Source organism: Cryptomeria japonica, chromosome 6 (genome assembly GCF_030272615.1).
Source record: "Cryptomeria japonica chromosome 6, Sugi_1.0, whole genome shotgun sequence".
NCBI classification, from domain to species: Eukaryota; Viridiplantae; Streptophyta; class Pinopsida; order Cupressales; family Cupressaceae; genus Cryptomeria; species Cryptomeria japonica.
Genome location: NC_081410.1, coordinates 341,781,330 through 341,794,310, shown reverse-complemented (window position 1 = coordinate 341,794,310; position 12,981 = coordinate 341,781,330). Strand labels below are relative to the sequence as shown.

General features: G+C 46.9%; 1 protein-coding gene across 3 annotated transcripts in view; it reads left to right on the top strand.

Moving 5' to 3' along the window:
• Positions 1 to 12,981, top strand: part of LOC131078011 (uncharacterized) — a 265,096-nt gene that overhangs the window by 37,574 nt on the left and 214,541 nt on the right. For all 3 annotated transcript variants that reach the window (XM_058015649.2, XM_058015645.2, XM_058015641.2), the window contains exon 3: positions 12,574 to 12,744. In XM_058015649.2, the coding sequence (XP_057871632.2) occupies positions 12,574 to 12,744 (171 nt within the window). The remainder of the gene's footprint in view (positions 1 to 12,573; positions 12,745 to 12,981) is intronic.

Below are 12,981 nucleotides of genomic sequence, written 5' to 3'. Positions count from 1 at the left end.
GACGGTTGGCACTCGCACCCCCTCGGTATCTTTATATACTTCAGAATGTAACTTGCAACACACAATATGAAGGGAATAATATCTCTTATACTTGTCTGATATCTATGGCGTTATTATTCTGCATTACGTGCTTTATGTTTTAAGTTATTCACTCGAGAGGGCAAACATTTGGCGCCATTCCCTAGACGTACTCGGGAACGGAAGACGCGGATGGCGCAAGGACACAATGGGCCTACCCGTTGGTGAAATAAATGCAGAGGCCGACGACGCGCGAACAGAACTTTACACAGGAGAAGACACGGCAACGCGAGAATTTTCAATTTTGCTCCAGGTAGCCATCCAGACCTACGTCCGACGAGAGGCGACGGAGGTGGAAATCCCACCAAGTGCTGTGTGGACAGCGTTGGAGGTTAGCCTAGCAGTAAACTGGTTGATGAACCACCTCCCCCGGTTGCTTGCACAAGCATCGTTGGCACAACAGGCCCGCCTGGAGGAGATTGCCCAGGAAGAGCGACGACAACAAATCCTGCAACGCTACGAAGGGAACAGCCGACGGGAAACGGAACGAGATGGCGCCAGGCCAGGAGAGAATTGAACCTTGAACTTTTTATATTCAAATAAAAGTGTCATTGACACGAGTTGTATTGGAGGAAATGAATTAATAAAGACGTGTTTTGATTTATGTATTGTGAGTTATGGAAATGTGCGACAATTAATGCCCAACCTATTGAATAAAGATAGAAATAAAAAAGCAGAAACGGACGAGTGGGAGGCCGCACAGAGGGCCTTGATTTTGGAACAACAAGTAGAACGTAGACGGAGGCTGAGGCAACTTGCCGAAGGACGACCTGCCGAAGGGTGGCTCGAGGGGAACCAAGGAGGTGTCACGGAGGGTGCAGAAGCTGATGGAAATTTCTACGCGTCGCCAGAGCATCGTAGGACGCGGAGCCACGAAGGGTTTCTGGAAGAAACAAGGTTACGGCGAAATCTAGTCGAGGAGACTCAGGATCAGTTTAGAAACTTATCCCTTACACCACGGAGTGAAGATCACCAACGGGAACCAAGAGTGGGCGCGGGTGAGAGCGAAGGGGAGGGCAACTGTACGGCTGTAGGTGCGACGCACGACAGGCAGAACACGGTACCACCAGTCACCCACGTAGGACACACCACAGGCATTGGAGGAAGCGGCGCAGGGGCTTAGACACAACAGCAGCCACCGCAGGGGAGACGACCCCCATCAATGGCAGGTAAACAGAAACTACCGAAGTTCAATGGCGACGGGAAGGAGGATCTCGTTCGCCATTGTCGAACATGCGAAACCATATGGTCAGCAAACGGTGTTACCGATCAAGATGAATGGGTAACACAATTCCCAGCAACCTTGAGGGGAGTGGCCATAGACTGGTACTCAGATATGGACAAAGCTAAAGTCGGCACATGGCCCGACCTGAAGAAGGAGTTTGGGATAGAGTTTTGTCTCCTGAGAGATGACAACGAAATAGTCGCCGAGATCTATGGAACGAAGCAGAATAAGAACGAGATAGTGCGAGCTTATAGTCGGCGGTTGAAGGAACTACTGGGAAAAATGGAGAGTCAACCAGCAGATGGGTTGAAAAAGCGATGGTTCGTGGAGGGACTAAAGCATTCCCTTCGAAAGAAGATGAAAATCGTTCCACCTACATCGTACGAAGACGCATATAATAGAGCGATGGATCTCGAGAGCGAGACCAAGACATCGAAGAAAAAGAAGGATAGTTCGTCCGAGGAGGATGACTCGTCACAGGAAAGCAGTAGCGACAGCGAGGCTGCCAAACGGGTGCAAGCGCTCCAGAAAGACATGGAGCGAATGAGAAGGGAATTCAAAACAATGAGAAGCACTAGTTGGACCGAAGGGGACATATGGTGCACTGAGTGCAAAGAGGAGGGGCACACAAAGGGTACTTGCCCGAAGAAGGCATTCTGCGAGATTTGCCAAGTGATGAGACACTCCACCAAGGAGTGCCCATACAACATGAAAACCCGAAGCATGCAAATGAACCAGGTGTTGTTCACGGAGTAGGCCACAACATCCGCACCAGCGGGTACGGGCCAACAAACTAACACAACGACATCATCTGGAGGATACCGGGACAATAGACGTGGCAGCGGAAGAAATAATAACAATAACAATAACAATAACAATAATAGAAACCGGATCCAGTATGACGCCAAGGGTCGGCCAATGATTCAGTGTAGGGCTTGCAATCAGTGGGGACACTTCGCTCGCGATTGCACGAAGGAAGCCAACCCTCAGCACCTCTGCCGATGGTGCGGGCTAGGCGACCATGAGGACGCAAATTGCCCGAAGCCTGGTGTAAACCTTCTAAACATAGAACCTACGAAGGCAGAAGTGTTGGCAATCACAAGGGCGCAGGCTAAAAAGATTGCCTACCCAAATCCCCACACGAAGATCGAGAGAGTGCGAGAGGCCAGAGACGAGATCACAAAGGAAATGGCCGCACAAGGATAGAACAGCCACCAGACAGCAAGTCCACCACGGACGAGGGGAGAAGAGGAAATCTTACGACAAATATTGCAGGTAGAGGTACTCGTGAGAATTCAAGACCTCCTGGAGACCATGCCACAGCTAAAAACGGCTATCTTAAACTCTGTACCCCCACAAGTAAAAACGAGGGAGGTCGTGAGCCCCACAACCGACCCCGTGTTTAGGGAGGTCGTGAGCCCCACGGTCGACCCCATGTTGTTGGTAGTCAATAGCGGACGCCACCCGACGGTGGTAGAAATGGGTATACTAGGGACTACCTTGATAGACACTATTGTGGACGGAGGGTCAGGAGTAAATGTACTCCCAGAAGCGACATGGAAAAAATTGGGAAAGCCAACGTTGTGGCCCCCTACGTTCAACCTGCTAGGGGCAGACCAACACGGGATTAAACCCCTTGGTACCCTCATGGGCCAACAGGTGATGGTTGGCACGCAACCATTCGTGCTGGATTTTGTAGTAATCCCCCTGAAGCAGAAAGGATATGACACCATTCTCGGGCGTGGGTGGCTCATTGCAACAAAAGCGAACCATAACTGGAAGCGGAATACCCTTTCTTTGGAAAACATCGGGAGGAAGTACGTGATTGATCTCCGTACGCAGATGGTGAGTGAGGAGTTAGCCTCCTCCTCCGACTCGGGATCTGAGGGAGACCAGTTAGCGGAGGGTGGAGATGGACGCCACATGGAGCCTAGTGACGAAGGGGTGTTAGAATTGGAGGCATGCTCAGGGGACGACAGGGACTTTTTGAATGGCCTCTTCCATTGGCAAATGGGAGATTATGAACTATTTACACCCTCGTGCAACGTATTGAGCATCGAAGAAGAACCAGATATATTTCCCCCTGAATATGGTGAGTACAAGGAAGGGGAGGCATCAGTGAATGAGATGACGGCACACCAATTCCCGAAGGGGGAGCCCATTAAATATCGAGAAGCTAATTTAAAGGAAACAAATCTCGGGGAGACGAGTGACCCCAAGATCATCCTTGTCGGAGACGACTGGAATCCAGTGTTGAAGGCCGCAACCTTCAAAATTTTCCTTGAATACAAGGATGTCTTTGCATGGACATACAAGGACTTGAAGGGCGTGGCCCCAGAATTATGTGTACACCGAATAACATTGGTACCGGGAGCCCAGCCGGTGAGGAAGCGGCCTTACCGAATGAACAAAAATTATGCTCCACGGGTGAACGACGAAATTGAGCGGATGTTGGAAGTGGGCATAATCTTCAAAGTGCAGACAAGCGAATGGGTGTCTCCCATTGTGATTTCCCTCAAGAAAGAGGCCAATCAGATCCCTTCGGTTTATGCAATGCACCTGCCACCTTTCAGCGCATCATCTTGCACATCTTCGACAAGATGTCGGTGGGGAACTTCAAAGCCTTCCTGGATGATTGGTCTATCTACAGCGGACAGGACATCCACTTAAAAACCCTCGGGGAGTGCCTAGAGAGATGTCAGAGGGCATGGTTGGCCCTCAACCCGAAGAAATGTAGATTCATGGTACCATAGGGAAGATTGCTGGGACACATTGTGTGTAAAGAAGGATTGAAAACGGACCCGAACAAGATTCGGGTAATAGTAGAAATGGAACCTCCTACGAACTTCACGGGGATAAAGTCCTTCCTTGGTCATGTGGGGTACTACAGGAGGTTCATCAAGAACTTCGCTGAGGTGTCCCACCCGTTGGATAAGTTGACACGGAAAGGGGAACCATACATCTGGGCAGAGCCACAGAGCAAGGCCTTTGAAGAGCTGAAGACAAGGTTGATGGGAGCACCCATACTGGCATACCCGAATTGGGATAAGGAATTCCACGTTCACGTGGATGCCTCAAACTATGCCATCGGGGCTACATTAGCCCAAGTAGGAGGACACGGGTTGGACCACCCCGTTTATTTTGCCAGCAGGTTGCTCTCGAAGGCGGAAAAGAATTATAGTACCACAGAACGTGAAGCCCTCGGTATGGTCTATGCCGTACAGAAATTTCGTCATTACCTCCTGGCCACACCATTCACATTTTACGTAGACCACCAGGCACTCATGTACTTGGTAAACAAGCTTATTATCCAGGGGAGGATAAGTCGTTGGCTATTGCTACTGCAGGAGTTCACATTTTTAATTGTGGTAAGACCAAGGCGAAGCCATGTTATAGCCGACCAGCTGTCCCGGATTAAATCGGGGGAACCTCTAGAGGGAGTAAATGATGATTTTCCGGATGCACACTTGCTCCAAATAGCCGTTCTCCCTTCGTGGTACAAGAAGATTGGAGAGTACCTATCGATGTCTCGATTTCCGGAGGGTATGCCTCCAGGGGAACGGAGAAAGCTCGTATTAAGGAGCAGGACTTTTTCGCTCATCAACGAGTTACTCTACAAGATGGGGCCGGACCAGGTATTAAGGCGTTGTGTCATGGAGGAAGAAGTCTCGAGCGTATAAAGGGAGGCACACGAAGGACCCACAGGTGGACATATGGGCCCAGACACTACAGCCCGCAAGGTACTTCTGGTAGGACTGTGGTGGCCAACGGTACATCACGACGCTAGGGAGTGGGTCGTGGGGTGCGACACTTGCCAACGGGCGGGCAAACCTCTGAAGCGGGACTTCATGCCCCTCAACTCGTCGCACGCACAGGAACTCTTTGAACGATGGGGACTCGACTTTGTGGGTCCTCTTAAGGCCAACCGCACATGACGGTGCCGGTACATTGTATTTGCGGCAAAATACTTGACCAAGTGGGTGGAGGCAAGGGCTCTCCCGGATAATTCGGCAGTAAGCATGGCGAAATTTATTTACGAACAAATCATTACGCGATATGGTATACCTATTTAGTTGACCAGTGATCGGGGGGGCCACTTCGTGAACCATGTCATACGGCTGTTGACATCATAGTTCAAGATTTTTCACTCATTATCGAGCCCGAACTACCCACGTGCCAATGGCCAGGCGGAGGCCACAAACAAAATATTGGTATCGGTAATTTACAAGTCCTGCGGGGTAGAAAAGGAAGATTGGGAAGAGAGGTTACCATCTGTACTATGGGCCTACAGAACGACTTACAAAGTGACCACGGGTCAGACTCCGTTCCAACTCATGTACGGGCAGGAAGCGGTGGTGCCAGCGGAATTCATGGTGCCAAGCCTTCGCATTGCAGTAGAGAACAGACTCGGGGATATGGAAAGCTTGAGGGAGAGACTGTATGCCTTAAGTAAGTTGGACGAAAAAAGAATGCTGGCACAATGGGCCACAGAGACAGCCCAACAAAGACGAAAGGTCTGGCACGACAAGCACCTTTGGTGAATTAAGTTTACTCCCGGACAGCTAGTGTTGAAATTCAACGGGAAGAACGAAATCAAACCTGGGAAATTCAAAGTGCGATGGCTAGGGCCCTTAAAGGTACACGAGGTCAATACCAACGGGGCGATTAAGTTGTGGACGCGGGACGGGAAGGAGGTGCCAGACGTTGTCAATGGGTGAAAATTAAAGGTCTATCATGAACGGAGGGAACCTGGGCCCTCCAGCCCGGATGTTTGACAGTCTTTCTAGGAATATAAGAAAAAAAAAAAAAAAAGGGCCACCGTATAGTGACCACATCGAAGGTGGAACCACCGTGCGGTGGTCACACTGACGGTGGGGCCACCGAAGGTGGAACCACTGTGCGCTTGTCACATCGACGGTGGGGCCATCGGCGGTGGATGCCACCGTGCGGTGGTCACCTAGCAATATAAACCCCGCACAAACACAAAAAATGCAAATAGCTAAAAACGGAAGCCGCCCAGTCCCGCACAGCCATGCAAAGAGAAAAAAGAGAAAAAAAAAAGAAAGATTGCCACGCAGGGGAAAAAGAAGGCGAAGGAAACCATAGTTGTCACGCACGAAGGCAGCCCAACCGCACAGCAACAGCCAACAAAAGAAGGTCGTTACGAAGGTATCCAACGACCATACGATTTTTAAGGAGAAATCAGTTATACCAGAGATTAATGGATTCAACAGGGAAAAGAAGTTGGAAAAAACAGCTGCAGGCTTCCTGCAGCCAGAGGGATAGCAATATCAGGGTTTTAGCGTCAGGCGTACGTGTTGCAAGCAATACCATGGATGCCAGCGCCGGATAGAAGCAAAAGCAGAAAGCACCACAGGCTGCCATAAGTGCAAAAAACACATTGACGCCCCAAAACATCACCTTTGAAGGCTTGAATGGGTCGGAATGTCGGAAATGGTGGCAGGACACTCCTGACAATGATCTGGTGAAGCAAACCTCCGTAAGGTGGAAGTGGAGTGGGTTATTCGGATGCCCGTGTTTCCTATCCGCGAGTATGAGGGTGCCCTACGGTTCATGGTGGACACCTTCGACAGGCACACATGCACCAACACTTTCGAATACCTCGGGAGGGATGTTACCATATCTTTCAGAGCAGGGGACTTCACGAGGGTATTCGACATTCCAGGTAGACAGGGCAAGAAAATAGAACTGAAGGCTAAAAAGATGAAGCGGGAAGAGAAGGAGTGGTGGATTAAATTAATCTCCAGGAACTTGACGACAACAAAGTTGGACAGCGTGGCTAATGCCACTAAAGGTCGAGGAATCCGTAAAACTTTTGTTGCAGAGGGCCACTGGCGATGCATTATGGATGTCATCAAGAGCAGATTGACAGGGTCGGGTACAGCGTCGGACATCGCCCTCTCGCAAATTATGCTTATGAACGGGTTGATGAATGGCATTGTGTACGATTGGGCTGTGTTACTCGCAGAGCGCATGTATGAGTTTTTGACGTTGCAGCATCGCACATTTTATATGCCACTCTACGATATAGGGTTGTTGTTGGAGGCCACGCTGGAAGCAGTGCTCGAGGAGGAGTTAGAGGTACGGCCACAGGGACCGTTGGCAGCAGGTGAGCCTCCAATAATGTATTGGAGGCACTTGGACATTGGGCACTCTTCCGCAAAGTAGAAAAGGGCGGTAGATACGGCCTCGGCTTCAGGGGAGCCTGACAGCGGGAGGGATTCCAGTAGCACAGAGGAATCAGAAACGGAAGAGGAGGATGATAGCAGTAGGGCAACGGAGGAGCGGGTTCTGTTTGCCCCACCCCTGCTACCGATGGGCACGCCGTTGCCATCATCTGGAGTAGGCGGCACCTTTATTCCGGCCTTCGGACAGAGCCGCATGCTAGTTACACTTGGCCCCCTTCAGCAACAGGTAGCACCATCGAGCCCAACCATAGTGGCACCTACGAAGGGCATGGCAGAGTCAGGGACAAAGGAGTCACCGCATCGGATAAGGGCCGCCGAGCAGGGGCTGAGGGAGGTAGTGGATACAGAGCCTCAGGTGCGGTTGGACGTTGTGGGGAGTGACGCCGTGGTGACTGTGTCTGCATCTTTGTTGGAGGAGCCGACGATAGCGAACCATCCCCCGGTCGTAGAGATGTGTGCCGACCCATTGGTCATGGCTATGCAGAGCTGGCTCACACAGCGGTTTCAGACGACATTGGCACAATCGGAGGGAGCTGTTGTATTCTCACTGTGTCGAGAGACTAGAGTGGAGGTAGTCGACTTGGACGACTCATCGGGCGAGGCGCATGGACTCGTAGTTGGGAACGAGGTAGGGGAGGTCGCCTCTGTTGGGCAGGCGCCAGGGGATGGTACACCTTCGGTGGCGGAGGAGGTACCTCCATAACAAGATGTGGTTGTGTCCGTTCCACCAGAGACTTCACAGCCTTCGGCGCACACGGGGGAAGATATTGAGACCTATCTAGCTGACATGGCTGACATGGTGACGAGGGGTAGGCGGGTGGTGGCCGTTGCCTGGACACAAGCATTGCAGCAGGTGGTGGTGGAGCTAGAGCAGGTCTTACAGTTTATGCGGGTGGGCTGCTAGGCAGCCTTTGCTACCTGCTTTGAGTCTCGGGGTTGGCCGACTACTGAGACAGAGGAGATGCTCCAGGCTTGGAGGCTGCGTCAGCCCGTTGTGGAGAGTCGGGTGACGGCAGTTGTCCGCGAGATCGAGCAGGTCTACCGGGATGCCTATTATACATTGAGGCGTACACAGCAGGAGTCTGCGGTCCGCGAGGCTGCACGAGTAGCGTTGGAGAAGGAGATGGCCAGTCAGCAGGCCTCCTGGGCAGCTGAGAGGGCGCAGTTGTTGGCATAGCTTGAGGTGGCCCGCGCAGAGATGGCTGCGACCCGGGCAGAGAAGGTCGAGGTAGAGATTCGTCTGGCGGTTGAGCAGAGTGTGAGGAGCCACGCGCAACAGGAGTTGGATGCCGTCAGTACCGAGAGGAGTCTGTTGCAGACTCGGTTGGTCTGCGCGATGGAGGCAGCAGATACAAAAGAGAGGGAGTTGCTAGAAGCCGCACACATGGTGAAGACAGCTTTGGAGAAAGTATTGGTGGCAGAGCGAGATGTGACTGTACGCACTCAAAAGGTGTATGAGCTCTGCGCCCGTTTGGCGGCCTAGACACTGGCATCTCAGCCTTCTGTTTCAGGGACGCTTCCTCAGCTCCCTCCCTAGTTTTTGTGATATGTATATAGTCTAGGTTGCATGATCTCCATTTTTGTTGTAAGTCGCTTGGAGACGACTTTTTTTTGGGGGGGGGGATGATGTTAGCCGCATTATTGTATATGGGAATATGACTAGTTAATTAATTTGTAATTGGGTTTGTTAGTTGGCAGCCGAGCGGTGGTAGTTGCGGTGCGACGGTTGGCACTCGCACCCCCTCGGTATCTTTATATACTTCAGAATGTAACTTGCAACACACAATTATGGAGGGAATAATATCTCTTATACTTGTTTGATATCTATGGCGTTATTATTTTGCATTACGTGCTTTATGTTTTAAGTTATTCCCCTGAGAGGGCAAACAGGAACATCATCTGCAGGTCGGACTTTATAGCTCGACATGCAGCTAAACACGGGTAGAACAGGTGACTTGCACATCAGACTTTAAAGTCCGATGTGCAAGTGAGGGAAAGACAAAGCTCCTCGGCATGTTGGACTTTAAAGTTCGATCTGCTAACAAGGAAAAACAACGGATTGATAGGTCGGACTTTAAAGTTTGACATGCCGATCAGGGAAAATTTCGCATAGGAGTAAAACTGCTCCCACATATCGGATTCTAAAATCCGATGTGGGAGAAAGACAAAGGGAGGGAAGGCACAAAAAACCCGAAAAACCCTAAACTAGAAAACTAGAACTAACAAAAACACAAACAAAACCCTAACCTACTAACACGCAACGAAGAAGAAAAGCACGAAACGAAACAAAAACACCTACCTCGAATGCAAATCGGCAAAGGAGATCACAGGAGCACGAAAAGATGGCAGATCCGCGACAAAAAAGCACAACAGACAAGGAAAGCAGAGCGCGAATTAGGAGCAAAACCAACTACCGAATGAATAAAAATGACTTTAAAACTTAATTTAAAGTCATTTAACCCTAATTAAAGTCGAAATAAATTTAAAGTCCGACCTGTAGTGAAGACTCGACAAGACTGCACATCGGACTTTAAAGTTCGACCTACAGTCAAATCCAAAGCATGACTCCCCTGCAGGTTGGACTTTAAAGTCCGACCTGCAGGCTTAAAACTGCAAATCACTGCACATTGGACTGTAAAGTTCGATGTGCAGTTAAAACCAAAAAAAACACCCTGTAGGTAAAACTGCAAAATCAACTAACTTAAAAACGAAAAAAACAAACGACAAAAAGCAAAAAGGGACTAACCGAAAGTCGATTAACCTTCCGGAAGGATGTGTGGTACGAAATGGACCAGTTTCGTAGGGCTGCCTCACGATTTCGGCCACGCTGAAATCGAGGACAACAAGCTCAAATGTGCACTTTCTAAAATGAGGATCATTGTGAACCATTTAGAACTTAATGGGAAATTATATATGCTGGAAACTAAGGAAAAATTTGATTTGCTTCTATGAATACCTTATAAAGTAGACTATCACGTACAAGGATACCTCTATTTATATGACAAACTTGGAAAAAGTGTTTTTAAGATGAATACATTTACGTCTAGGTCTCTTTGGGGCTTCAATGAGTCGAGGACTCAAGAGTAAGTAGATTGGTGTTTGATGTCAATATTTATTACATTATTGTGCTCATGTTCACATAGCTATTCCTACAAGATAAATGTGTATTTTTGTGTGCATGTGCTTGCAATGTACACACACATCTCACACACATGTATGCATGCACAACACACACACTTGCACATGTTTGTGTGCATGTGCATTTCAATGTTTATAACATATTTATGATAATGTAATGAACATTGACGTTCATAGGCACATGCAAATGTGGATACACAACATGCACACATACATGCCAATGTGCACTCAAATACACAGAAGCATATTGTGTGCGTGTATGCATGCCAATGTTTATTACATTATCATAATTGTGTTCACATGGCCATTCTTATAAATTGGATGTCTGGACTTAAATATATTTGTACGACATATATACATACATATGTCTATGTGCATGCTTAAGCATATGGAGTGTGCATTTGTGAGGTTTTGTGTGTCTTTACGCACTTTGATATGTTCTGCTAACAATTTTGGTTAAACAGGTATTAAAATTTTAATGTATGTTTAGTTTGGCCATTCGTTAACGGTTGGCACTCTTCATGGGCTTGAATTCATGGCTATTTCACAATTTGTTAAGTAGAAATGCTCATATTTAACTTTTAAGTGTTTCCTAGTCTAGTTGTACTTCTAAGTAGAAATATTCATAATTAACTTTTAAGTGTTTCCTAGTCTAGTTATACTTAGTCCAACTGATTTATTCCTATATATATGACTTTGGATTTAGGTTGTGAAAGTCTTCCATCATATTTTAAACAAATGTGCCAATTCTAACAGTGAGATTTGTAATTTGTGAGATGATATAGTGAGCACTTTCAGAAATCAGTTAGATCACACAAGTGAGTCTTTATTCAGAAAACTACTCCATTATTGTAGTCTCTACCTCCAGATGGAGAACGGGCTCATAACAATCCTATGGCATATCATAGTATTATCTTGTGGGTTGATACTTGATACTTCCTCTAGGTGCATAGAATTTATTCTCACTAGTAGTTGGATTGAGTTTATTCGTAACCTGTTTATGGTGGATATGCTAAATTTCTTAGTTATAGCTGGATGCAAAAGATAATTATAAATCTTCTTACATCTGGTCTTATTCTATATAACATTATGCCACATATCACTGCTTCTTAAACATTTCACATGAATCTATATGTAGATTGATAAAGGCAAAGAAATGTATTTTTTAGGTTGCTGCCAAGTGGGAGCTCAATTTGGTTTGCAAGACTAGAGGCTTTTAGTGTTGTTTATTGGGAATAAACTCTATGCAGGAGGAGACCAATCAACGTACCATTCAATTAGACTGCTGTACTTGCTGTATTTGCTCGAGTTTTTTAGCTGGTAGAAGTTTCGGGTTGCAAGTGGCCTGGTGGCGATCTTTCTTATAGTGGATTTGATTGGTTGCCCCTGACTCTCTTCTTTTAGTGTCTACTTTTGTGTGTGTTGTTTTAAAACCATTTAGACTTTTTTCTCTTACTTTGTTTACTGGACACGCAAGAGGTCCTCCTAGTACTTGTGAAACATTTTTTCTGTTTGACAGTTGTGTTATATAGTTTTTACTTTTTGATATGTGTTGGACATAGAAGAAGCACATTTCATTTATTTCCACTTTGTTTTATATCATTGATACTCTTTCTTTGGCATATTGTCAGACTTGAAGAATTATATTGTGACATTAAAGTTAGATTCTTACACTGTTTGATTAGCAGCCATTATACTTATATTTTCACAGAACATGATATTGTATTCATCTTTCTATATTTTATTCAAGCTTTGTAGAATGCTCTAAAAGCAACATAAGCAGAGAGTGAATGTTCCGTAGAATTGCAGATTTTTACCAATTATGAAGTTTTAACTTCATTCTAATCCTTATTTAAGATCAATAGTCATGGTTTCGGGGGAATAATGTATTCACATTGTCTTTTGAATTTTTGTTGTTGCCAGTATTCTTTAATCATAGCAAATGACTTTGTTCGGGAAAACACATGGCCAGACCTAGTTACAGCTTTAAGAACAGCAGTTCAAAGTAGTAATTTGGTGAATGGAGCTACAGGATTGCAATGGAAGACAGTCAACGCACTTATAGTTCTACAGACAACCATAAAGCCTTTCCAGGTTTGTTTTCTTTCTTTTATCTACATGTCTTGGACTTTTATTTTATATTTCAAGTGGTAAATAGAAGCATACCAGAAGACAAGCAAAACTAAGTAATGGGTAACGTATAAATAAAAATTTCCTTAATTAATTTGTGCTAATGAAGAACTTTCTTATCAATATGTTGATTAAAAGAATCACTTTCATGAGTTATGATTGGAATGTTAAGACGATAGTTGTGTGGACTCACTAGCATTT